The 27,363-nt window shown below is 42.3% G+C and overlaps 1 protein-coding gene across 1 annotated transcript in view; it reads left to right on the forward strand.

The window, feature by feature from the left end:
* The window catches only part of SNX29 (sorting nexin 29), a 547,242-nt gene that overhangs the window by 3,991 nt on the left and 515,888 nt on the right, over window positions 1-27,363 (forward strand). The window contains exons 2-3 of the mRNA XM_054589590.1: window positions 16,463-16,527; window positions 18,629-18,681. Of these exons, the coding sequence (XP_054445565.1) occupies window positions 16,463-16,527; window positions 18,629-18,681 (118 nt within the window). The remainder of the gene's footprint in view (window positions 1-16,462; window positions 16,528-18,628; window positions 18,682-27,363) is intronic.

The following is a 27,363-nucleotide window of genomic DNA, read 5'->3' on the forward strand; positions in this document are numbered from 1 at the left end:
TGGGTAGGTGTGAGAGGGAAGCAGTAAGGTGGAAAAGGTATGCCATGCAAGTGTGGGTCATGGTGAACACTAAAGACCCATCATTGATCGTAAAACAGCAGCAGAGCTCTCTATCATCCTTAGGAATTAAATACAGATACAGAGTGTCCAGCTTGCTGGCTATAGTGGCATGAGTTATTACATTGTTGGGAAGGTTTAGAGCCATCTCAAAGAGAGGAAATAAGAGGGATGGACTAGTAACCGCGAAGAGGTAAAGAAACTGAAGGGAAAGCAGCAGTTTCAAAAACCTCTTAGGATGTGCCTACACCACAGGTCAGTATTTGTTCCAAAACACATTCAGTGGGAGAAAAACGTTTCCTAGTCTTCACCTGCTTCACAGGCCTTGACCAGTGATCCGGAAAACTTGGACATAGCAAGGATTAGACCAGCTCAAGCATGCTGCGAATCTTCTGATGGCCAATGAAGTTACCGAGTTGATCAAAGCGCCCCCGCCCCTCCTTCACTGCACTGGCGAGGCCTCTCCCTGTGTGGCTTCTCTGGTGCTCTGTGTAAAAGGAGTGCTGACTGTAGCTCTTACAGCATTGGCTGCACTTACAGGGCCGCTCTCCCCTGTGGATTCTCTGGTGCTGGACGAGACCTACACTCTGCCTTGCCACACTCCTCACAGTGGTACTGCTTCTGTATGTCGTGGATTCCTCAGTGAGTAAAAAAGACCAGAACTCCGACTGAAGATTTCCTCATACTCGTTATATTCATAGGGTCTTTCTACAGTGTGAATTCTTTGACATTGGATGCAACCTGAGCTCTGAACAAAGCTCTTCCCACATTCATCACATTTGTGTTATCCTTCTCCTAAGGGGTTCCCCCAGTGCCCTTCTCTTTGACCCTGATGTTCACCAGCTTCTCTAAGGCAGGGATCCTTGTGTGATACCTCCCAAGTCTCTCAATAAAATATTCTCCCATGTGGCACTACTAGCTTAGGGCAGTTTTTCCTTCTCAGCAACTCTCCATCCTCTTGTGGTCATTCTATCTGTCTCTCCAACAGGGTGGGACTCCTGAGCAAGGTCCATGTGAGCTGGGAATCCTCAGGCTGGGCCTGAAGTCTCTACACCGCCTGTTCTCCTTGAAGCCATTGTCTCCTTAGAGGGAACTTGTCTGTGTCTGCAGGCTGCTGTCTCATTTTGTGGTTCATTGGGCTCTCTCTCCAGACCCTCCAGCAAAATCAGCGCCTCCTCCCCAACTCTGCAGGTGCTGTTCCCACACCCAGGCCTTGACTATGCCACATTTTGCCGATCTCTTCATCAGTTGATGGACATTTGACGTGACTTGTTTCCACTTTTTGGCTATTATGAATAATGCTGTATGAACATTCACATACAAGTTTTTGCGTGGTTTTGCATGTTTCCATTTCTCTTTGGTATACATTTAAGAGTAGAACTACCAGGTCCATTTGAGGAACTGTTGGACTGTTTTTTAATGTGGCTGTACCATTTTCCTTTCCCACCAGCACTGTATGAAGGATCTGGTTTCCGCACAGTCTTTTTGATGATAGCCATTCTAGTGACTGTGAAGTGGTGTCTCTTTGTGGTTTTGATTTGCATTTCATTTCCATAATGACTAATGATATTTAGCATCTTTTCATGTGCTTATTGGCCACTTGTATATCTTCTTTGGAGAAATGTCTGTTTAGATTCTTTGTTCATTTTTTAATAGGCTGTTTTCCTTTCTTTTGAGCTATAAGAATTCTGTATAATCTGGATACAAGTCTCTTATCAGATATGTTGTTTATAAACATTTTCTCCCCTTTTGTGGATTGTTTTTTTCCTTACCTGATGGTATCCTTTGAAGCACAGTCCTTTTTTTTTTTTTTTTTAAGAGTAGGTTCCCCTTTCATCTTTCCCTTTTATTCCCCCTTACAATTTTTGTTGAAGGAATCATTTTATCCTGTAAGGTTTCCTTGCAGGATTTTGCTGATTGCATCCTTTTGGTTTGGTTTGATGTTTCTTGGCCTCTTGAATATCCCCTATAAATTGGCAATTAGAATCTGCTGTATTTTGAGTTAAAATGTTGAGTGGAGTCAGAGGTCAGATGGGTTCAAGGCCAAATACATTAAGTGCAAATAACCAGGAAGTGCAACGGCTCTTAAGAAATGCATACACAAGATAAATGGTATTGTGAGAGGAGAAACAAGTAAGATGACCATTGATAGGGAGTCGATTAATATATGTGGTATGGTCACATGATGGAAAACCTTAAAGAGAAAAAAAAGAATACCTCAAAAACATTAAAAGGAATAAAGTGGATTTATACATGTCACTATGGCGGTTATGGGAGAAACTCCTAGAAACTCGGTTCTTCCTGCCAATGCAATAAAGAATTACATATTAGTGAGTCAGCATGCAAGCAGGGTTTATTGTTGATCCTCCATTCTCATGGAAGAGAACAGACCTAGTTAAGGTGGGGGCCAGGGGTGAAAGAGTAGGTTCAGGGCAAAGCAGTATAAAGGTGGCAGAAGTGAGGGCGGCCAGAGGCCAGGGTGGCAAGTGCACTCCTGGTCCTTTGTTCTGAGGGCTTATATAGTCCATCTTTGGTGGGGGGGAATGGGAGCGGTGAGAGGGGAGAGTGAATACCCACAGGTATTAATGGGCTTCTTCCTTTGGGCAATGTGGGCCCTTTCTGGCCTTTCAGGTCTTGGGATGAAAGCACGGTTTCAAAGGCTTTCTTTCCCAGATAGTGGAGGTAATACACAGATTTCCAAGGGCTGCCCTCCTCCAGTGTTAGCGTGGTGTTTCCTGTGATGTAGGAACACCTGGCAATATTATCAGACCAGGCCCAGGACTGCTGACTCAGTGGGCAGAGACGTATCTCCCTCCTCCTCCCTGCCTCGGTTTGCTATCTATCCTACCTAACGTGGCTATGTCCTAACATTAACATTCTCTAAAAAAAAAAGGAGGGTGCAGAATTATACCTAAAATAAATGTCTTTGTGCACATTAATGAATGCATAGAACTGTTTTTGGATTCATAGGTATGCACAGAAGTAAGCAAATAGTTAATGTGATAGTGGTCATTATTTATTTGTTTTTCTGTAAAGAATATTAGGTAAGACTACTTGATTGCCAGCCGCCACTAACTAAGGAATTCTGATTTTCAGATAATGTTTTTGCTGTTATTGGGAAAGTAAAACTTGTAAGTCCAGAAAGTCATGATTCTCAAGCATTGTCTTTTGTAAGACTTTGTCTTTGAAACCCTTGATGCTCTTTTCAATCAGTAATTATTCTTTAAAGAATTCTTATATTAGTGTGAGAAAGTTTCCTTTGTGTCAGTACAATTTATTCTGTTATACCAGTATTTTATTAATTTTTTTCTTGGAAACCTCTTTTACTTCTTTTGCTGCATATTTACCTTTGGGTAAATGAATCTTATTTACGTAAAAATGATCTAGACTGTGGTTAAGCAAACAGCAGTCCTCATGCCAAATCTGGCCTGCTGACTATTTCTGTAAATAAAGTTTTATTAGAACACACACACACATACACACACATATATGCACGCGCACACACGAATTCTTACGTTAGAAAGACACTGAAACTCCCATTTCAAGTGTGGGGAAAGCCAGACCCAGAGAAGTCAGATAATTTGTGGAACAGGCAAGCTCTAAGGGCTTAGTGTACTAGAGTTTGGCCTTAGTGGGTAATTTACTGCTGATCATGCTTCATGTTTATGTACATTTGGCAGTTTCTTATTTTCTGGAATGTTGAAGGTCATGATTTCCTCTTTGGCATTGACTGGGTCATCTCCAGCAGTGGCTTGTATTTGGAGTAAAGAATAAACTGAAATGAGTGAATGGAAAAAGGAATATTTTTGGTTTTCATTTAAAACAGAAAAAGTGAGGATATCAGCTTTTTTTCTTTTTTTTTTTTTTAGGTCCCTAGCAAAGGCACTGGGTTGATCTATCATGGTAGATTGTAAGATGTAAGTGTTCCATTGCCAGCAAATATTTGACCCATCTCCTAAGGGAGCAAGTGGCAACAGACTCATTGACATGGACTCTACTGCTTCTTGTTGCATGACGGTGCCTGGGTAACCAATACGGATTCAAGTTCTTAGGGCTCTTAAAATATGGAACTAAAATCTAAGATTTTATGGACTTTGGTAAATTCTGGCAATGTGAACATAACGCCAGATAAAAGCACCTTCCATTCTGCTTGTACCATCTTGTCCATATCAGCCCTGGGAAGGGCATGAAAATCTTACTGTTATGTGTAAATCACAGATATGCAAGTAGTACATAAACAGATGTAAAATATGTCTGTGGTATTTAAATTTCACAGAGGTGGTGATTAAGGAAAAAAAAGTCTAAAAAGGATTCTAAGGGGGAAAGTAATAATAATAAAAAAAAAGGTTGCAAAACACCTATATAGGCTGAAGTAATTTTACCATTATCATATACATCTGCATTTTGTTTTTATCCTTAACATTTCTGGCTAATACTTCAACACATTGTTATGTGATCTTTATATTGCTCACTTTTATGGACTTCATAATCCATCATTAACCCATCATCTTGCATGTAGCATAATCTTTAAGCCCTTGACTCTACTTGTGGAAACTTAGCTAATTCTCCTTGCTTTTTTTGTTCCTGTGGTAAGTAATGATGTGGTGAACATTTTTTGTTTAAAGTAGTTTTCCTTCCTTTAGATTTTGTCTTTGGGATGATTTTCCTGAAGCAGCATTAACGCAGAGATGTTGCTCATTTATGAGTGCTCTTTTTTTCAAAGTGGTTGTAGTAGTTTAAAATGCTACCCATAAGAGTAAGGGTTCTGGTGGCAGCAGAGCCAGGCCAGAAATCCAGAAATTCAGGGTTCAATATTCCGCGACATTTATTAGATGATAGTTTGGTGCATCTTCTTTCATTTAGCAAAGCGCTATAATGTTGGTGTCTGTTGAAGTGAATTGAATGAACTATCAAAAAAATGTTTTGTCGGAGTCATGAGTATGTTAGCCAGGACTCTCCAGTTGCATGTGGCAGAAGCTTGTTTCAGCACAATGGGAATTTGAAGTGTCTTGTAATGGGAGAGTTTAGGAATAGGGCTGCCTTCAGGCTCAGCTGGATTCAGGTGCTTATATAATCAGTAGGACAGCCTTTCTGTCCAGCTCACAGCTCTACTTTCTTTTCTGTCGGCTTCATCCTCAGGCAGCCTCTTCTCTATGGAGGCAAGATGGCTACCAGCAGCCCTTGGGTCACATTCTGTAATGTAGCAATGCCCAAGCAAGGAGTGGACCTCTTTCCTAATTGCTCCAGCAGAAGTCCTGAGGCTGAATCACAGCAGTCTGCCTAACCATGTGGTCATCCTGGGACCTGTCACTGTGGCTCTGGTTGGCTAGGTCTGAATCTTACACTCAGTCCAGGGCCCACGGGTGGCATCTGACGGACTGGTTGTCTGGACAGAGGATGACTTGAAGGAGGAGGGCTGTAGTAATTTTGAATGATGGGGTAATCAGAGTAGGCCTCACAGGGAAGGTGATATCTGAGCAGACCTGAGGGAGGGGGGAGAAAGTGATTCCTGTGTGTTTTTTTGTTTTTTTTTTTACTGCTGAGCAGCTGGAAAGGGTAAGAACTGCTTTCTACTGAGGTAGGAAAGGCTGTGAGAGGAGCAGGTTTGGGGGTGGGGTGTAGCAGCCTGAAGGCTCCAGGTGGAGCGAGGACCGATGCCCTGGCCCTGATTTCCGCTTGCCCATCCAGGAGCCCTCAGTGGCGTGGTGTGGCACTTCCTCGTCCATTCAGCAGCGCTCTGCTGGGCCTGTGTTCCCCAGCTTCCTGCAGGGAATCTTGCCCACTGCCATCTCATTTTTACTTGCCTGCATCTGCATATCTTGGACTCTGTTCTTTCCTCCCCCATCTTAAAAGAAAAGAAAGCAAAAACCCAAAATGACATTAAACACTATTGTGAAACATAGAATATACATGTAAATATACCTTCCTTGTACATTAAATATTGAGTTTTACATATTCCACTTCTCTCTTTGTTTAAAGCATATGCATTTTACATGATTACATTGAGCCTACATTTGAATTACTGTTTCTGCTTTTAAAGGAGTGGGCAAAGTAGGTTTACAGTTGTTCATATGGAAAAATATATAATACAAGAATAAATAGTAGAAGAATAAACTCTATGTTTGGCATACTCACAACTCTAAACCAGCTTTTGCCAACTCCCATATTATAGGATTTATCCATGTTCCTTCCCTTCACAATGATTAGAAATGGCTACATACCATTCCATAAAATTGATGTACCATAGTTATTTAACCTTTTTCCTATTGTAGGGAAAGAAAGTAAATTCCATTTATGTTATAAGATGGAACTGGCAAACATTTTCTGCAAAGGGCCAGATAGTAAATATTTTCTGCTTTGCAGGCCGTCTGGTCTGTGTCCCAACACTCATCCCTGTTGTTGTAGGATAAAATCAGCACAGGCAATGAGTAAATGAAAGGACATGGCTGTGTTCCAATAAAACTTTATTTAGAGCAACAGGCAGCAGCTGGATTCGGGCTGGGGCTATAGTTTGCTGACCCCTGTTCTAGAACACTGCAGGAAAAATAATCTGTGTACCCATGATGCTATGTTTCGGCTGCCATCGTGTTCTAGCAGATTCAACCTGGACTCTGGCAATCCTGGGTTTAACTCCCTATGGTAGAATGTGGGGACTTCTCTGACCCTTAATTTCCTGGTCAGAAAATGTGAATGAAAGTGAGTGATGAATATACAATGCCTTACCCAGTGCCTCGAAGACATAGGGACTGGTGAAATAGTTACCTGTTCCTTTTCTCATTTCCCCGATTTCTTCCTCTTTAGCTTGGTGTCCAGTGCATCAGGAGTGTTTTTGTAGCTTTTGGTATGCACTGCCACATTGTTTTTTCATGAATTTACTGCACCAGTACATTGTTAGTGTTGGTGTATACCTTTTCCCTCATAGCTTTACCAGCACTGGGGAAATTTCATTTTAAATGTTTCTTGGTCAAGTTAGTTATGTAATAGTAACATGTGATGGCTAATTTAGTAAGAATATAATTTGTATTTCTCTAGCCATGGGCGAAGATGCGCATCCCCTTTCAGGTGTTTGCACACTGCCGTTTTAGTGTTTTTTTTTCCCTACTGAGGATACAACAAAGATTGTCAAATTAGGCCGGCCACCTATTTTGTAAGTAAAGCTTTGTTGGAACACATTCATACCCATTCATTTACTATTGCCTATGGCTGCTTTCATACTATGATGGCAGAATCGACCTTACGGGGTAGGATGCCTAAAATATTTACTATTTGCTCTTTACAGAAAATGTTTGTTGATTGCTGCTCTGGAGTAAATTCTTTGCCCATTTATAAATTTCCTGTTGACTCAGTCTTATACATCAGACACCCACTTAGATGGCCTGAGCCCATCTGTCTCCAAGCAGAGCCTGCTTCTTCCTATTGTGTGGTGGCGGATTATCTGTCCTTTCTCCCTGGTCTAGCGGTGCCACTCTACTCCACAGTACTGGGAACCAACGCTCTGACTTTGGGGATGAATGATTGTTTGTTTTTTCTGTTCACGTGCTAGTGCTTGAGCAGACAGAACTACTGCTTCACTCTGTGCATCACACATGCGAGGCTGCTGCTGTGGCCTCGCTTATACTGGTCCTGTTTAAAGCAGCTACTTGGGGAACCATGGAACTCCCCTTGGGGTTTTGATTCAACAACCGTTGATTTCTTTCTGTAAGCAGGGATGCATTAAAGCTTCTTTCCACCCCTGAAGAGACTCACCCCCCAGGGTTGGCACAAGGAGCAGGCTTAGTAGTCTCCACAATCCTTTGTGCTTTAGGGATTAGACCAGGGGTGTACTGTGGCTGGAGGGCTGTTGGAAGCACAGTTCAGGGAACAGTTTATTGTGCCCATGGAGGTTTCTCAGAGAAGGTGGCATTTGAGCCAGCCGTGGGGAGGTTGGTTTGTTTTGGGTAGCTCTCAGTGGAGGGAGACTGTTTTCTGTTTGCGGTTGAGCTGCCCAAGAGGTTATCTGGTCTTGCGGAGGTTGGAAGGCATGGGTTTTGGGGTGAGTGTTGGGTTTGTCATCTCTGAGCAGTTCCTTGGGCAAGTGATCAATGTTTCCAAGTCTCAGTTCCTCTGTCTCTTATGATGGGGCTGCCAGCACTCAGCTTACAGGTAAATATAAAGGTTTAATGTATATCTCAGAATGGAACATTGATAGCAGATCTGGCCTCGAGGTTTATTGTGTTTGGTTTGTGCAGAGTTGGCTGAAATACTTTTCTAAAAAGAGTGTAATTTGGTGCTAACTAATTGACATGAAAACCTGAATTTCTGGCTTTTTAAAAAAAGCTGGGGAATGGAGCAATGCTGTGTTGGTGTTGTGAGCTAGAGCGGAGTAGCCGCTGCCCTATCTAAAGGGGCTCCTGCCTTGGTCCCTGCAGTCTCGTCTCACCCTCTTCACTGCCTTCCCTGCACTCCGCTCATTTGCATTTACAGGATCCACCTGACCCTGTAGGATTGGAGGGGTTTGATCTTTGTCTCTGAACGTGCAGGCCTCTGGTCTATCTTGCAACCCTTTCTGTTCCCCGCCTCCTTCACTTCTGCTTTCTATCTCTTAATTTGAAATAGTAGTGGAACTTAAACAGCAAAAACAACAGCACTAAACTCTCCACTGGGTTGAGTGTCAAGCATCCCAGATGCTTGCAAATATGACTGAGTATAAATTCCACCAGTGTCAAAAGGTGATGATATATCTGTCCCCTACAAAGCTCTGATGTGAGGTGTTGGTTATAGGGTGAGGGAAGATGGGAGCATGACTAAGGTAGGGCCTGGTCTATAGCCTGCTGGGGACACCTAATAAATAACTGTCTTGCTTCAGGGTTGCTATTAAGTCTGGAAAGGTAACACCATTGTTTTAATTTTTATCCCCCTCCACTCCCCGTCTCCCACCCCCACACATTAGTTCTGCTAAGGCAATGGTCTGCATGCTGGCCTGTGGGGTATATCCAGCCCAAGGCCGGTTTTTGTAAACAGCCATACTGATTCATTAATGTATTGTTTATGGCTGCTTTTGAGACTCAAGAGCAGAGCTCAGTAGTTGTAACAGTGACTGTATGAACACAACGGCTAAGAATATTCACAACCTGGCCCTTTACAGGAGAAGTTTGCTGACCACTGTTGTTTAGTACATTGAAGGTGCAGGTTTACTCAGTAAAAACCAGAGACAACCATCTGAGAGAGTGCACGAGATTATGTAGGGCCTGTTAGAAATGCCTGGTTAATTGCAACTCTGCAGGGTGCATTGAAAAAAATCACATATATCAGTGAGTGTGTCAGCTGTTTGTTCTGTAAAATCAGTGAGTCTCAACTTAGAGTATTCACCTGTGCTTCCAGATGTTATGGCCACTGTGTAGTTAATTCAGTGCAGGGTGAAGGGGGTGGGCGCACAAGTGCATGGGGCCAGGTCTCGGAATGGTAATGGTGGCAAGAATGGATGGCTCTCAGAGGGAAGAGCTGTGCTGGACAGGGCAGCAGAGAAATGGAGTTGCAGCTGGAAGGGCATGTGGGAACGAGGCATGGCTAACATTAAATTTGGGGAGATATTACAATATCCTTGTATGCTGTAGGAATTTCATAGATGAGCAAAAACCAAAAAAGTTGAAAGTGTGGGAAAAAGGGACAGTTGCCTGGAGTATGTCCCTGAGCAGATGAGAGGAGATGAGAGTTAGAGCACAGTGGAGGGGGTTTGTTGTTTAGTCTCTTGGAGCCTGTCTCATCATCTGTGAAATAGGATAATCAAACCTACTTTAGGGCAGAGTTTCCTAGTTGTGGCACTCTTGACATTTTAGGCTAGATAATTCTCTGTTGTCGGGGCTGTTCTGTGCATTGTAGGATGTTTAGCATCATCCCTGATCTCTACCTACCAGATGCCAAAAACATCCTCCAGTTGTGCCAAAAATGTCTCCAGATATTGCCAACTGTCCCTCAGGACTTGGGGTGAAGTCACCCTGATTAAGAATTGCTTAGCTATACCCATTCTTCAGTAGAGCCCCTTATAAGAACCTCCTTGAACTATCCTTGTTTGAGTGTGCCTGTTGTTTCCTGTCAGGAGCCTGTCTGATGCCGGTTAAGGACCTCCTAGTGTCAGACAGACTATTCCCTCAGTATAGTCAGAAGTATGAAAGGGAAGTGAGCGTGGGGTGGCTTGTCTACTTTGTTGTTCAGTGTGGGGCTGGGTGCCTCACCCACCCTTTGTAGAATCCTAATGTAGTTGTTCCTTTGGCTTGGAAGATGCTCTGGGCTAATAACTACCTGTTACAGCCCTTCCCATAAAAATCATTTTTTATTAAGGTGAAATTTACATAGCATAAAACTATTTATGGTTTTAATACAGTTAACAGTGAACAATTATTAAGTTATAAATTTAACAATTATAAAAAATAATTAACCATTTAAAAGTGAACAACTCAGTGGCATTTAGTACGTTTGCAATGACATGCAATCACAACCTCTATCTACTTCCAAAACATTGTCATCACCCTAAAAGGAAACCCTGGGTCCATTAATCAGTTATGTTCTATCTGTATGGATTTACTTATTCTGGTCCTTCCCAGTTTTTAAAGCACAGCACAAGTTCCCCCTTTTCAGTACACTTCCCTTGGCCCCCCAACAGAATGGCAGTGTGGCATGTGGAAGGAGTACTGGCCTACGAGTCAGGTAGACAAGGGTCTCAGCCTGTGACGTAGCACTTGCTTTGCTGTGTGAATTCCTGGCATGCAGTGGGCACCCAGAGAATGTTGCTTTCTTTTACTTTTCTCCCTTATACCTACTTAGTGCATTGCAAGGATTAGCCTTAGACTACCGTAGTGCCTGGTCTGACTTTACTCTGCCATTGCATGGAGAGGCAGGGAAACCCCACTATTGAAGTGTGTGTATGGCCTTGATCAAATGACCTCACTCCTTTGTGAGTGGGAACCATGTTTACCTTGGCCTTCAGGGTTGTTGCAAGGATTAGAGAAGGACTATACATAGAGTGCCGGGTGCATCTTGCTCGTTTTCCCCTCCCCAGATGTCATGGACCCTTTTTACCTCTTATCCCCCAGGGCAGTGAACACACAGGCCTAGATTAAATTGCTTTGTTTGTGCTTTGGAGAGAAGGTAGCAGTTGAAAATAATTGTTATCCTTGCCAGTGTGGCTTGGTTGGTTGGAGCGTTGTCTCATATACTGAAAGGTTAGGGGTTTGGTTCCCAGTCAGGGCACATACCTAGGTTGCGGGTCCAGTCCCCAGTTGGGGTGCATATGGGAGGCAACCAATTGATGTCTCTCTCTCAAATCAATAAACATATTTTTTTAAAAAGAAAATAATTGTTAGAGCCAGAAGTCTTACACCAACTACAACAATAATAATCATAACACATGTATAAAGTGCTTGGTATATATTTGGCACTGTTGTAGGTGCACAAAAAACATTCACTCATTTAACAGACCTAGGAGGTACAGAGAGTTTAAGTAACTTGCCCATGGTCACTTAGCTGGTGGTGTAGGATTTGAACCTAGGCTATCACATTCTTAATCCTTGGAGGTTTACAGTAAGAATTAATGTAGAGTCCTAAGGATTTTAAACATTCAAGACAGCAGGGATGTACCTGAACCAGGTGAGTGATTTGCACATGCACATGTGATTTCTGACTTAGAGTCCTAGGGGATTGCTGTATTTCTCTGACAGGCTTGTGGACACTTGGCAGTATTTCCTGAGGTGGCTTTATGTATTTTATTTTCATATTAATGGTGATCGCACAAGAAATTAAAAAGAAGCTTGTTCTGGCTTCTTTGGTTGATAGTGTTGACTGAAGGCTGCGCTTGGAGAAGGAAGGAAGGAAGCAGGAAGGCTAGGGTTTCACAGAGGAATCATTTCTCAACCAGCAGTGAGGCTGTAACTGCAGGTTTGTTTGAGGGTTGAGAGTGAGCAGGATTTAGAGATGATTGAACCAGGAACCAGTGGACTTGAAACTGAATCTGTCCTTGAACACTTTCTGTGGGGCTGGCCCTCGGTGAAGATCTTGACCTTTCTGGGCCTCAATGCTCTGGTGAATGGAGCCACCTTTCCTTTGTCAAGGAGGGAAGGCTGAAATGTCAGTCACTTCATGGCTTAGCCCTCACCTGAGGCTCAGTTGGTGGGCATCAGTTTGAGACTGGAGGATTCTTCTTGGCCCTGGCAGGGGTGCTATGTTCTCCTCTTTGTCGCTGGGAGAAGATAAGAGAGAGCGGTGGCATTGATTGCTCTGTCTGCCTGGCTCCAGAGAGGCCTCACATTGGTAGACTGCGGAGTTAGGAGAGCATGAGCTCATGCAGAAACCAGTGCCTAGGAAGGGAAGTGACTGTCCCTGTCACATGACCGGTAAGCAGCCTGGCCAGGATGAGGACTCATGATGCCTTGTGACTTCCCTCTAGTGTTCCTTCCACTACTCACAGCCATAGGTCTTTTTGGCACTCCCTGTAGTTGATAAGTGCTTCCAAGGCTGCCTGTTCTCCCTCTACTCTGTGAGACCCGTTCTCTTAACACTCATTCAGGGCTAGGATAGCCCCAGGTACCACTTCTGAGGCCACGGTTGTCTCATTCAAGTGCACTTTTCTCATGTAGAGGGATGGCAGCCAGAGAGGGGGAGTGGTGGACTGAGACCAGTGCAACCTCAGGTTGTTTTTCTGTAGAGAACATGCTTTTCTTCCTACTGAGAGACATGGCAAGGTAAGGCAGAGGAGGAGGCTGTTGATATCTCATTTAGAAAAAGCATCGGTGTGGCAAGATACTGTAGAAAAGATCTAGGACAGTTGTGCATGTCATTAAAGGTAGGTGCTAAATTCTTGCTATTCAGATGTCAGTAGGTGGAACAGCAACATCAGTGTCACCTTGGAGTTTGTGAGAAATGCAGAACCTCAGGCCCCACCCCAGACCTGCTGAATCAGAATCTGCCTTTTGACAACATTTCAGGGGATTTGTGTGCACCTGAAAGCTTGAGAATTACTGCACTAAAAATTATCAGTAGTGAGTGAGATGATGGAGATTTTTATTTTCTTTGTACATTTTTTCCTGATTTGTTATTATTATATTTGTTTTGCATGAATTTATGAATTACTTTTTTTTTATTGTGGTAAATAACGTAGGATTTAGCATCTTAATCATTTAAAAAAATCTTTACCTGAGGACATGCTTATTGATTTTAGAGAGAGGGGAAGCGAGAGAGAGAGAGAGAGAGGGAGAGAAACATGGATTGATAGGTTGCCCCTCGTATGTACCCCAGCTGGGGACTGAACTTGCAACCTAGGATGTGCCCTGACCAGGAATCAAACCCTTGACATTTTTGTTTATAGGATGACACTCTTAACCAACTGAGCCACACCAGCCAGGGCCATCTTAATAATTTTTAAGTGCATAGTTCAGTGGTATTAAATATATTCACATTGTTGTGCAACCATCACCACCATCCACCCCCTTTAACTCTTTCTGTTGCAAAACTGAAACTCTATTCCTATTAAAAAATAACTCCCCATTCCTCCCTCTCCCCAGCCCTTGGCAACCACTATTATACTTTTTTCTATGAATTTAACTACTCTAAGTATTTCAAAGAAGTGGAATTATAAAGTATTTCTCTTTTTGTGTCTGGTTTACTTCACTTATAATGTGCTCAGTGTTCATCCATGTGGTAGCATATTGCAGTTTCCTTCTTTTTTAAGGCTGAATAATATTCCATTGTTTGATATACTACATTTTGCTTATCCATTCACTTGTTGATGGGCACTTGCATTGTTTTCATATTTTACCTACTGTGAACAATGTGGCTATGAACATGGGTGTGAAATTTCTCTTCAAGACCCTGCTTTCAGTTCTTTTTGGTATATATCCAGAAGTGGAATTGCTGGGTCATATGGTAGTTCTATTACATAAATTACATTTATGATCAGAAAAAAACAGCAATGGCATTCCAGGGAGGAAAACTTTGTCAGGTTTCCAACTGACATTGCCCAAAGGCGAGTAGAGTTGTTGGGTACAATACTTGGGAAAAGGAAGAAAGAAAGCCTGACTTCTCTATTCTGGTGTTAGAGAAGAACAGAAGCTAAACTTTCTGCTAAACAAAGAGCAGGATTTATTGGTAGACATAGGTGTCAAGGGAGATGTTTGAGGGCCTTGGGTGGGGGTGGGGCCTCCATCACTAGTGACACTCCAAGAAGGCTTCTTGTCTAGTGGGAGCGATGTGTAGGATGTCCTTTCTCAAAACGTCTTCCAATAAAATAACAGCGGCAACATTTGGGAAGTCAGCTGTGTTACTGTGTGTCCATGGAGCATCTACCAACTGGTTTTATCTCCAGGCCTGGAGTGAGGAAAGAGCCTTGTGTGGTGGTATTTCTAGCACGAGCATTTGAAGGGTGTGGTCTTGAGTCAAGGTCACAGTTATACCAGTTAGTATTCAAATCAGAACAAAAGCTAAACCTTTTATCGTGGTCCATAAGACCCTTTGTGATTGGCCCCTGCCTGCCTCTTTGATGTTTACTTCCCCTGTTTTGCTTTTTGCTGAAATCACAGCAGGCTTTCTTCTGGACCTGGAAGACCCGAGAGGCCAAGTGTGTTCCTGTCTCCTGGGTTCCCACCCAGGCTGTTTGCTCTACCTGGAACCCTGGTCTCCATATCTTGTCATGGCTGCCCCTTCTCTTTATAAAGGGCTCAGCTCACTGACACCTGTGCAGAAAGGCCTTCCATGACTGCCTGGTTAACATGGCCCTCTTGCTTCCTCCCTCTCTCATCAGCCCATTTGATTTTTCTTCATGCTATGAGACTCTAACATCATCTCATTTAGTTGTTTACTTAGGTTCTATTTGTTTCTTCTGAATAGAATTGTACTTCATGAGAAGATGGCTTTTTTGTACCATTTAACTCCTGTGTCCCTAGCCCTTAGAACATTACCTGGTACATAGCTAAAGTTAAATAAATACTGAATGAATCAATACACACAGTTGTTGGTCCTCTCTGAGCTTCATTTTCCCCATCTATGCTATGGGGATCCTAATGCCTAGTTCGCGGGGTGTTTGTGAAAATTATATGACATAATGCATGCAGAGTACTCAGATGAGTGTCTCACATGCAGGAAGTGCTCAACACAAGGCCACAGTTGTTACCAGCTGGACAGCCCTGGCATGACTCGGATTAATCACTGACCATTTCTGAGGCGAGGTACCAGGTCCTCCCGGGTGAAGCCCATGTTGAGTTGCCCAGGAAAGAGGCAGCTTGGTGACAGTGCAAGACTCATGGTGTGGAACATCTGCTCTGGTAACTCTGAATCTGAGTCTCCTTTGAAACAACTGTGTTCCGTGCGTGGTACATCATAATACGTAGCTATGTCTCTGTTGGTGGTAGTCAGTGGGCCTCTTGTGGAGCATCAGATGTATCTCTGACAGTGTTCTGCCCAGTACTTCGAAGTGTCTTTGCCCCAGACCCTCTTTAAGTAGAAGTCCAGTATATGCCATGTGTATCAGTTGGGAAAGCTTTTGGCTGCGAGTAACAGCCCAGATGTAGTGTTTTGCACAAAGGGAGTTATTTCCTCTGTCAGAGGCAGTAGATTTCCAGTATTGGTTCAACAGCAAAATGACATCAGGGCTGATGTCTTTGTGATTTTCTTGGCTTTCCCTCCAGGCTTGTTGCTTCCTGTTAGGAAGATGCTGCTCAGCTTCACCCAATGTGTTTATGATTGAGGGATGAAGGATGGAAGGAGGAATGAAGTCATTAATATCTGCTCTTTTCAGGATGGCATAATTTTCCCAGGACCCTCCTGGTGCACTTCTGCTTACATCTCATTAGCTAGAACTTCTTATGGTCAGCCTTATAAGAAAAGCTTAGAAAAGGTGCAATTAGGTTTTCAGCTTGTATTGCAGTGGCTGAGGAAAGGGATGTTGGAGATGATGGTGAGGTCAGCCTGTGCACTAGGAATCTTACTCTCATATATTTTAAGTTAGAATATTGGTTGTCAACTGGGGGCAATTTTGTTCCCCAGAGGACATCTAGAGACATTTTTGTTGGTACAATAGTGTGTGTGTGTATGTGTGTGTGTGTGTGTGTGTGTACATGCATGTGTGCTAATGGTATCCTACTGGATGGAGGCCAGAGATGCTGCTAGACATCCTACAATTCATACGGTAGCCCCCACCATCTGGCCCAAATGTCAGTAGTACCAAGGTTGAGAAACTCTAGACTAGATTGTTCCGTGTTGCAGTAATAGGGAAATGGTCAAACTTCATTGTAATGATGTAGATTATTGGTGCCTGGTCTTGTTAGTGATTTTATGAAAGAGTAGCCTGATACTAATTGGGGACAGTGATACACTATATGTCAGAAAGTCTTAATAGAAGGCTAATGTCAAGCAGAACTAATTAAGCCTTGTTGCATTTTAGGATCACAGAACAATGACATGAAAAGACAATTTTTGCTGGAGCGACTGCTGGATGCAGTGAAACAGGTAAGAGGAATGGTCACGTTTGACCTTGAGATCAAGTAATAGTGTCAGATAATTAATGTAAAAGTCATTTCTGTCTATCTAAACAGACTTATCCTCACTTTGTATCTGGGAACAGTGAGGCCAATAGTTTCTCCCAGAAAATGATAGAGCAGGGAAGGCTATCAGAGGTAGGGACAGAAGCGTTCTTGTGTCCTGACTTTCTAAAGCCCTCTGGAGGACCCCGTCCTTCAGTGATGTCCCTTTGAGAAGGGCATTGATGTGTGTTTCAAAGTCTTATTTCCAAGCAGTTGTGTTTTAGGGCAACTCTTATGGGTGCTAAGGTGGTGATTGGGGTTAGGACCTTATGAGCATAAGAACAGAGATGAGGAAGAATGAACTAAACCCAGGAACAATGGTAGGGATCCTCCAGGTGGGCTCTGATCTGATTGGTTGATACTGTTCTGATGCCCGGCTTTTGGCTGGGTGGCACGTGAGCTTTGACATGAGCTGGCATAAGTTTGCTTGCCTGCATGTACCAGATATGCATCATTTATTGCACATTCATCATGTGCTGGGCACTCTGCTTTATATCCAAATATTTTACATTTAATCCTTCCAACCACCCTGTGAGATAGTTCCTACAATTATTTCCATTTTACTGCTAAAGAAACGGAAACTCAGAAAGGTCCAATAACTTTCTTTAGGTGTCATAGTTAATAAATAGCAGAGCTAGGATCTGGCCCTGGGAGTTCAAGGTAGCTCACATTTCAGAAGGAATGACTGACAATTATGTACATGTATGTATATAGGGAGATAGGAGATACATACTTTAATAAAGGTGCGTGTTAGGTGTTATGTGAGCTCAAAAACTTTTGCATCCACCCAAGCGGTGAGGTGTCCTGTTATGGCGGAAACAACACAGGCTCAAGTGTAGCTGGCGTCAAAGGCCAGCTTCATTTCTTCCCAGCTATGTGTGCTTGCACAACTCATTTAGCCTCTCTGGGCATTCTTCTCTGTAATCTGGTCACTGATCTTCACAGTGATGTTGAGGGAATTGCATTCGTTAAAGTAGGTAAAGGCATGGCCATTTCCTGGTCCACTGTAAATTAGGAGCTTACATTATTCATTTCGTCTTTTTTTTGCTCCAGAAATGGAAAATATGACAAGAAGATTAGGAGGCAAGTGGAACTACTTTAAGTTAGCAGTTAAACAGAAATACATTGGAGCTTATGCCCAGATCTGCCATTATTGTTGTTGTTATTATTATTTTGGGGGGCAAAAGGGTTGTATATATGAGCCTTTTAAAAGTCAACTTTTTTGAGATATAGTTTTCATACAGTAAAATATACCAATTTTGAATGTGCAGTTCTATAAGTTTTGACAAGTGTTATCATTTAAAATTTTATATAACTATATGGTCTTTTAGATAATAAGTTCAGAAATCTTGTAAGTCTTCTACCCACTTTGGAGGTTTTATATCTTTTAAAAGAGAGTAGTGGAAAGTGGTGATGGTTGCACAGTATTGTGAATTGAATTGTGTAACTAGAAATGGTTAAACTGGTAATTTTATGTTTTCTCTATTTATCACAATTTAAAAAAAGGAGAATAGTTTGTTTTTGTTTGTACCCACCCTGGGTAAATTGTCACTCAGGACAACCAGATGACTTGTTTGAAGTATGATTTATGTTGTCATAATTTTCTAGCCAGTCATATAACAACTTTGGGCCTTGTCAAAAGAGACCCATCATGGCTGATTTGTGGAAGTTTTAATTATTGCCTATTAAGAGCCCTGTGTTACACATCGCCAGCTGCTGACACACAGAAGTTTCCTAGATAATGTGCAGAAGCTGTGTGCTTCTGTTTTCCTCTTAGCATTGTTTTCCTACACAGCTCACTTCTGTACAAGTGGGAGATAAGGACTTCCTTTAAGCGGCAGCTGGAAGGCTGGGATGTCCACTGTCTTATGTCCTGGGCTGACACCCAGGGCAGGGGACACTCTGACTCAGCACCCAGAGTTTCTGGCCCTTTGTCCCCAGTGACCCTGAGGCCTGTGTGGGCTGCTTTGTGACATTTGAGTCTCCCATCCCAACAGCTGATCTCAGTGGCTTCTTTTTCCATGCAGTGCCAGATCCGCTTTGGAGGGAGAAAGGAAATCGCCTCGGATTCTGACAGCAGGTAAATACGTCACTTCTGAAACCATTTATTGCCAAGAGCAAAAAGGTGGCTAGAGATGACCAGCTTCTGTACTCTATTTCCACAGCCAAGTGGTGCAATGATTAAATTTGGGTGATCTGTAGATGTCTATGCAGTGACTACTCTTAAAATTATTTCCAGCTTCCCATAATTATTATTGGACTCTATTATAAGGGAATTACTTGAAATACGTTCTGCAGCCATGGCTGGGTAGCTCAGTTGGTTAGGAGCATTGTCTCAATATGCCAAGGTTGCAGGTTCAGTTGTTAGGGCACATACTAGAATCAATCAACAAATGTATAAGTAAGTGGAACAACAAATCGATGTTTTTTCTTCCTTTCTCTCTCTCTAAAAATCAATAAAAAAAGAAACACTTTCTGCATAAAGCTATTTTCAGGGAAAATTCATAATGATGAAAACTTGGAAATCTAAATGCTTGACAATTGGGAAATGATTAACAAAGTGTAGTGCATCAGTAGAGTGGAATGTTATATAGACATTAAATTGATGTCTATGTAGAGTTTTTTTTAAGCAGAAAGTAGATATGTAGAATTAAAATGATGTATTTAGTAAAAATCACAAGAGCAGGATACAAAATTATATGGATGCAGAGTGATCCTATTTATGTTAACCCTGAGGAGGTTGTGCATGATCTGAGAGATACAAACTTAAAAATATTGTTATGTACATCAGGTGCATAGGTTCAAGGTCATGACTAGCTACATGTTTGTATGTGACTAATGTTAAGCCATAATGTTTAAGCAGTCAGTTAGGTTATAACGTGTTTTGTAAGGGCGTGTGATACATATGTTCTATGCTCTATTTTTTTTGACCACAACCTTTACAGGGTTAAACAATTCTGGCAAAAAAATACCAAAATATGAACAGAGATAATGGTGGAGTTAAGAATATTGGAAATCTTTACATTTCCTGATATTTTTCATATTTTATACTGTTGTTACAGGGCTACATGGAATTCAGCTGCCTGCTGCCATACACAAGTATAAAACAGAAATTGGTGGGGAAGGAAAATGTTTTTATTAATATGGTGCCCAATTTGGGGGAGTTTAGGGAGTTCCCCTGCTCCAAGCCTTTCTCTTGTGCAAAACACAGAAATCTCCTTATTCCCAAAAAGACTGAAATCCCAATCCATGCCCAGAGACCCCCCTCCATTCTTATCTGCTCTTCTGGGGTCCAAGGCTACTACACGGATGGGTCTCCATCTCTCCAGCTCTAGGCTCTCTCTCTCTGGAGCACACACTTGTGAGGCCAGCGCCTCCTTTGCCTTGCGGCAGCTTCCCCCCTCTCCTGGGGCTGGGGCGCACTGCCAAACCACTGCAGCTGGTCATGCGAAGGGCTCAGTTTGCCGGGCCCCTGGTGTCCCGGGTTGCTTGTGCCCTTGGGGCTGGCGAACTTTCCCAGCCCACATGTCTGTGTGCTGTCATGGTCACTGATGTATACCCATTCCTTAGAAGCATCTAGAAGATGCTCAGCAAAGATTCCTGGTCTGGCTGAGTGTGTATATTACATTGTATCATAGTCAAATGTTTAAGTAACTGTGCCACCACGAGGCTTGTGCTTTGTGGGCAGAGGGCAGCTTCTTCATTTTTTTTACTTCTCAGCGTTTTACACAAACATTTTGTGCCTGTCACACATTAGGCTCTCAGTGTATGTTTGTGGCATTATATTATTAGCCTGACTTATTGCTTCATTTCTTTCAGTGGGCTGTTGACTTGCCCTGGGCAGGCTGGCCTAAGAGTGCACGGGCTGTCAAGGCCTGGCTTTGAATCCTGGCTCTTCTTTTTTTTCTGCTGCGCCACTTGTTTCACCTCTCTGAGCCCAAAAATTAGGTCTACTGTGGTACTGTGATTTATAAGAAGACATACATTTGTTCTTTGTTCCCATTTCTGGCACTGAGCTCCTGAAACTCCTGGTGTTGTCAAAATGATGATATCCATAAAGGTATCTTTCGTGATGTCAAGTGACTTTTGGAGAGCACCAAAGGTTAGAGGCTGGTCGCCAGGAGAAACCCTCACCTCTGGGGAGGGAAGAGGGACTGGAGGTTGAGTTCAGTTGCCAGAGGCCAATGGTTCAGTCAGTTATGCCTGTGTAATGAAGCCTCCATAAAAATCCAAAAGGACAGGGTTTGTAGAGCTTCTGGGTTGGTGAGCAGTTGGAGGTGCTGGGAGAGTGGCCTTCTCTGAGAGAGCATGATAGCTCCACACCCTTTCCCAAATACTTCATTGTATGTATTTCTTCCATCTTGCTGTTTCTGAGTTATATCCTTTAAAAATTAAAAACATTTTTTAAAAATTTTATCCTCACCTGAGGAAAAATTTTCATTTCTTTTTAGAGAGAGGAAGAGGGAGAGAGAAACATCAATGTGAGAAAGAAACATCAATTGGTTGCCTCTTGTATGTGCCCCAACTGGGCGATCGAACCCACAGTGTAGGTATGTGCCCTGACTGGGGATTGAATTCACAACCTTTTTGGTCCATGGGACAATGCTCCAACCAATTGAGCCATGCTGGCCAGGGCCTCAGTTTATCCTTTTTAGGTAAACTGGCAATCTAGTATGTAAAATGTTTCTCTGAGTTATATGAGCCACTATAGCAAATGAATGGAACCCGAAGAGGAGCTTGTGGAACCTCTGAGATAAATAGCTGGTTAGTCAGAAGCACAGGTGACAACCTGGAGTTACAGCTGTTGCCTGAAGTCAGGGGCTGGTGCAGCCTTGTAGGATTGAGACCTTTACCTGTGGGATCTGATGCTGTTTCCAGGTATATAGTATCAGGATTGAGTTGAATTGTAGGACATTCAGCTTGGTGAATTGCTTGGTGATACGGGGGAAAACCCAAACATTGGTGTCTACTTAGCCAGTTGTGCGGATTAAGTCACACACTGCATGTAAAAATGCCAGACATGTACGAATGTTAATTTCATTTCATATAAAGAGGTTCTTGCTCCTCAGGAAGAAGTCTGGCTGGGATACTTGTTACTCAGCCTGTGACACCTACCCATGCAAGTAGTAGACTACAAATAGAGTAGAAAGGTAAAAGTAATTAGTGGGCCTTGTTGCTGTTCTTTTTTGGCTCTCAAAGGAACAACTGAATATGGAGGATTTCTTTCCATGTAACTCTGGGCATAGTTTTCAGTCCCATTTGGAAAATGGAATTTCTTGTGTCTCCTTCCACATCATTCTCTTTTGGGAATCTAAGCCCTGTGTCCACTAAGAAGTAATGGATAACTGGAAGAGATTTTTAAAAGGCCAAGCATTTTCTTTGAATACACTTAACATTTATTTACTGTCTTAGGAAAAGTTTTAGGCAGGATTCTGAGGTGTTGGCTGGTGATTGCAGCTAGAGAGTTCAGGTGGTTGGATGAACATCAGTAGGAATCTTTGAAAGGTTGGTACCCTGATATGTCTGCCAGGGCTCTTTGGTAAAAAGCAACAGAAATCTGTTCCAGTTGAGGATATTGTGATCTTATGGAATTGATGGCAGACTAGGTTTGGAAACAGGAAGAAGTCAAGGCAGTTTTGAAAGACTCATAAGCTGGAAATAAGTGCCCAGAAATGATTTCCTAGCAGGAATGGTGATCCAATTAAGGCCCTGCTGCTGGAGTGAACACTAGTTTTCTGACTTTCTCTCATTCTGCTCAAGAGTGACATTCCTGGGAGGAAGCACCTGATTGCTCAGTCTCAGGTCACTTGGCCACCTGCTGGCCACCAGCAGGAGGATTTGGCTGAAGGAGTTTCTTAGGACCCCAATGACTTGTGTAGTGCAAAGATGTCCATTTGGGTTTGCCGTCCCATCAAGGTAGTATCCAGGGAGGAAGAAACAAGCCTTCAAAATGACACCTGGGTGCTGTTATGAAGGTGGAATAAATACAGGACGGCTAAAATTCCCAACAATTTACCCTTGTCACTGCTGTATTGTAATGGTGATCTTTCTTGTGACAGCACTGTCTGGTTTGAAAATACTGACTTCTGTGTCATCCATCTCATTTGATCCTCTAAAGGACCCCCGGAGATCAAGAGGGGGATATATTTCCTGTTTTCGCAGACATGAAAGCTTGGGGGCTGGTCATTTGTGTAGCATGTATTTACCATTTCTTAAGTGTCGGTGCTGGGGGCACAGGTAGGTCACATGGCTGTTAGGTAGTTGAAAGGTACTGGAGCACAGGTTTCACATTTCCAGTGTGGTCTTCACTAACTAGCACTACATCTCCTTTTGTTTTTTTAGCAGAGTTTCACAAATTGAGAGATTTGAATCATTGCAGGTACTAAACATTATTTTAAGTGTTAAAAGTTGTAGCATTAAGTTCCTTTCAGTTGCCTAGAGGCTTAGTTATTTTCCTTTAAATTCTTTTTATGTCTTACTGATTTTGGGGTAAAGACTTGGTTTGGTGTTAATAATATTAAGTTGAATTAAATGAAATTGCCAATATTTGATTTTTTTCTGTAATTTTTTCCTTTTTTTATTGTTATTCAGTTACAGTTATCCTCATTTTCCCCCCATTACTCTTCCCTGCCTACTCACCCCCACCGTCCACATTCAGGTTCCCCCACCCCCGTTGGCTTTGTCCATGGGTCCTTTATACATGTTCCTCGACTTGACGCTTCCCCTTCTTTGGTCTACAAAAATTACAGTATCATGCAGTTCAAAATTATACTCTCTAATAACCTCCTTCTCCTCTTTAAACAGCATGCAGGTTTCAGGCTCAGCCTTCTTTTTAGGGTTACTTTGTTTAGAGCCATCATGCTGGCTTTCCATTGACAATAGTGATAGAATTTTTCTTTTTAAAACAGGCCTAAAAGAAAAAAGTGAGTCAAATTAAAGACCAGTAACTAATAGTACATATCCTCAGATGTGACAAAAGTGCTTAGGTGTTTGTGACTGAAGTTTGGGAGAGGGCTGGCAACAACTACAGTTGTTGTTTGGCTTTTGGGCCTATCCAGTGCACAGCATTTTTCCACTAAAACCAAAATGCAAAGTGTGAGTGAGTGTGAGTGCATATACACATGTGGGAGAAAGATTTGTTTGATCTTATGAGATTACACAGCAAGATGCAACAGCCCTCACATGAAGTATAAAACAACATTTATGTGACGTGAAATGACAGTCAGGGCTTGTTTTTTTCCTATCAGATGTTATCCTTAGAAACCTTCTCAGGACTTCAGGCCAGGATGGAGGCATAGGTAGATATACTTTGCCTCCTTGCACAACCAGAAGAAGGACAACAATAAATTTAAAAACAAAAAATAACCAGAACTGCTAGAAAATAAAACTGTCTGGAAGTCCGACAACCAAGGAGTTAAAGAAGAAACATTCATTCAGACCAGTAGGACGGGCAGAGATGGGCAGCTGGGGTGGAGGGGACTTGCAGCAAGGCGGCGGCTGGAGGGCTGGGCAGGTGAGGTGCTTGGCAGACTGGGGGTCCCAAATTTGCATGTGTATAAACCCAGAGGAACAGCTGGGGAACAAGATAAACCTCACAATCCAGGGTTCCAGTGTGGCAAAAGAAAGCCTCAAAACCTCTGGCTGTAAAAATCTGTGAGGGTTGCAGGGGCGGAGAAACTCCCAGCCTCACAGAAGAGTTTGTTGGAGAGACCCACAGGGTCCCAGAATGTACACAGACCCACCCACCCAGGAATCAGCACCAGAAGGGCCCAATTTGCTTGTGGGTAATAGGGGAAGTGACTGAAAGCTATTGGAGAGCCAAGCAAGCGGCATTGTTTCCTCTCGGACCCCTTCCCCAAACGCAGCATCACAACTCAGTAACCTGGGTTGCCCCACCCTGGCGAGTACCTAAGGCTCCGCCCCTTCCAATATAAGAGGCACACCGAGACAAAGAAATATGGCCCAAGTGAAAGAACAGATCAAAGCTCCAAAAAGAAAACTAAGTGATGAACAGATAGCCAACCTATTAGACACACATTTCAAAACACTGGTAATCTGGATGCTCACTGAAATGGTTGAGTATGGTTGCAAAATGGAGGAAAGAGTGAAGGCTATGCAAAGTGAAATAAAGAAAAATATACAGGGAACCAACAGTAAAGGGAAGTAAACGGGGACTCAGATCCACAATTAGGAGCAGAAGGAAGAAATAAACATTCAACCAGAACAGAATGAAGAAACAAGAATTCCAAAAAATGAGGAGAGGCTTAGGAACCTCTGGGACAGCTTTAAATGTTCCAACATCTGAATCATATGGGTGCCAGAAGGAGGAGAGGAAGAGCAAGAAATTGAAAACTTATTTGAAAAAATAATGGAGAGCTTCTCCAATCTGGTCAAGGAAATAGACGTCCAGGAGATCCAGGAAGCTCAAGAGAGTCCCCAAGAAGATGGACCCAAGAAAACACACCAAGGCACATCATAATTACATTACCCAAAATTAAAGATAAGGAGAGAATCGTAAAAGCATCGAGAGAAAAGGAGAGAGTTACCTACAAAGGAGTTCCCATAAGACTATCAGCTGATTTCTCAAAAGAAACCTTGCAGGCAAGAAGGAGCTGGCAAGAAGTTTTCAAAGTCATGAAAGGCAAGGACCTGCATCTAAGATTACTCTGTTCAGCAAAGTTATCATTTAGAATGGAAGGGCAGATAAAGTGCTTCCCAGATAAGGTCAGGTTAAAGGATTTCATCACCAAGCCCTTATTATATGTAATGCTAAGGGCACTTATCTAAGAAAAAGAAGATAAAAAAACTGTAAACAGTAAAACAACAAACTCACAACTATCATCACCTGAACCTAAAAATAAAAACAGAAACAAACTAAGCAAACAGCTAGAAGAGGAGCAGAATTACAGAAATGGAGATCAGAAGGGTGGGGGAAGGGAAGTAATTGGGGAAAAGGTACAGGGAATAAGCAGCATAAATAATTGGTACAAAATAGGCAGGGGCACGTTAAGAACAGTATAGGAAATGGAGAAGCCAAAGAACTTATATGTATGACTCATGGATATGAACTAAGGAGGGGGATGCTGTTGGGAGTGGGGTGCAGGGCAGAGAATAATAAAGGGGAGAAAAAAAATGGGACAACTCTAATAGCATAATCAATTATATATATGAATTGAATATATGAATATATATTTATATGTAAAGGAAACCTTCTCAGAAGGAATTGGTGACAGTCACTGGGCTCCATAAAGGATGTTTCTCTTCATCCTTTTCTGTTGGGGTTGTTTCCTGCTCTGTTTTCCCCAAGAACAAAGACCCATTCTTATGCTTCATTAAAATTATTCCACATTCTGTCAGTCAGACTAGGCCTGTGGAGAGGCTGTAACATATCTTTTGATATAATTGCCCAAGAACTCAGCTGGCACTGGAAGTTACCTCAAAGTCTAGATACACTACTGTTCCACAGCAGCATCTTCTTCCCATGTGGAATTACAGAGCATAATCTGGAAGTTCTTCTTCAGAATTATGAGTAGCCACTGAAATTGTGTGGCAGCAGAATGACTGTGGAATTTGGAATGCAGAATTTGAATCCTGGTGTTGCCAGTTCTGAGTCGTGTTGTACTGTGGGCAAGTTTCTGACCTTGTACCTCAATATCCTCATCTGTCAACACATACAGTAGAACTAACATGCACTTCATAGAGTTGTAAGTTCATGGGCATCCCTTATAACAATGCTTTGCAGCTAGTAAGTTTCCAGATAACATTAGCTGTTGTTATTGTCATTATAATTTCATGTCCAGTGTCTTGACGCTTGGCAAGTATTCTCTGCACACTGGGTTTCTTTGTCATTATGGGTGGCTATGAATTGGCTTTGTGTATTCCTCTCAGAGCAGTTAGAAACTGTAAATTTTTGGGATCTTTTCATTTGACTATGTCTGAAGAAATCAGAGAAGAGCATTTTTCTCCTTTATAAGCCTTCTAGGGAAGAATGGGAAGAGTGATTTGTTTTGATGATTTTTCTGTACCTGTTGAGAAGTTAGAAACATTTTGGAACTTTTTAGGAAGGTAAAAACAAAACAAAACAAAACAAAATCAGCTGTCCTTTGCTGTTCCCTAATGTTATTCTTAGTGTAGTGAAAAATGGTCACATGTATTCCTCTGGACTCTTATGAAACCAAATGGCTTTTTCAGGCATTCCTTTTCCTCTTTTGAATGCCTCTGGATCTTCGTCATGTGATATTTATCTTTAGTTTGTCACAAGTTCCTTACCAGCCTCTTATTAGTTTGATGTGTTCACTAGATGTTCTAATTCTTCTCTGCCTGGCAAAAAATTCTGAGATTCATTAATTAGATTCCTTATTCCCCCACCTGGAGTACTTTATTTCTACTTCAAGGCTCTGTATAGATAGTTCCACATTGCATCTTTTGTTTTATTATATTGATCAAATGAATTGATTTTTTTGGGAAAAAGCATTTTTAGCAATTAGGGAGCTCTAGGGCATTTAGCAAGGCTGAGCACATTTTCATGTCTGGATTTTAATAAATATAAACATATATAGTTTATATTGATAGTTGCTGAGAGCAGAGCTTGGCCCATAGGAAAAACTATGTAAGCACTGTCATTATCACCATTCTGAGAGTGGAAAGAGGTTGTGAACATGAAGTATGAGCTTTGGTGTCAGACATACTCATCTATAGCCCATGTGGCCATAGATCACCAATTACCAGCTGTGTAATTTTGGACTTCGCTTATCTAGACCTC

The sequence above is a fragment of the Pteronotus mesoamericanus genome, unplaced genomic scaffold, assembly GCF_021234165.1.
Source record: "Pteronotus mesoamericanus isolate MK-2021 breed Mesoamerican mustached bat unplaced genomic scaffold, CSHL_Meso_final scaffold_167, whole genome shotgun sequence".
NCBI lineage: Eukaryota > Metazoa > Chordata > Mammalia > Chiroptera > Mormoopidae > Pteronotus > Pteronotus mesoamericanus.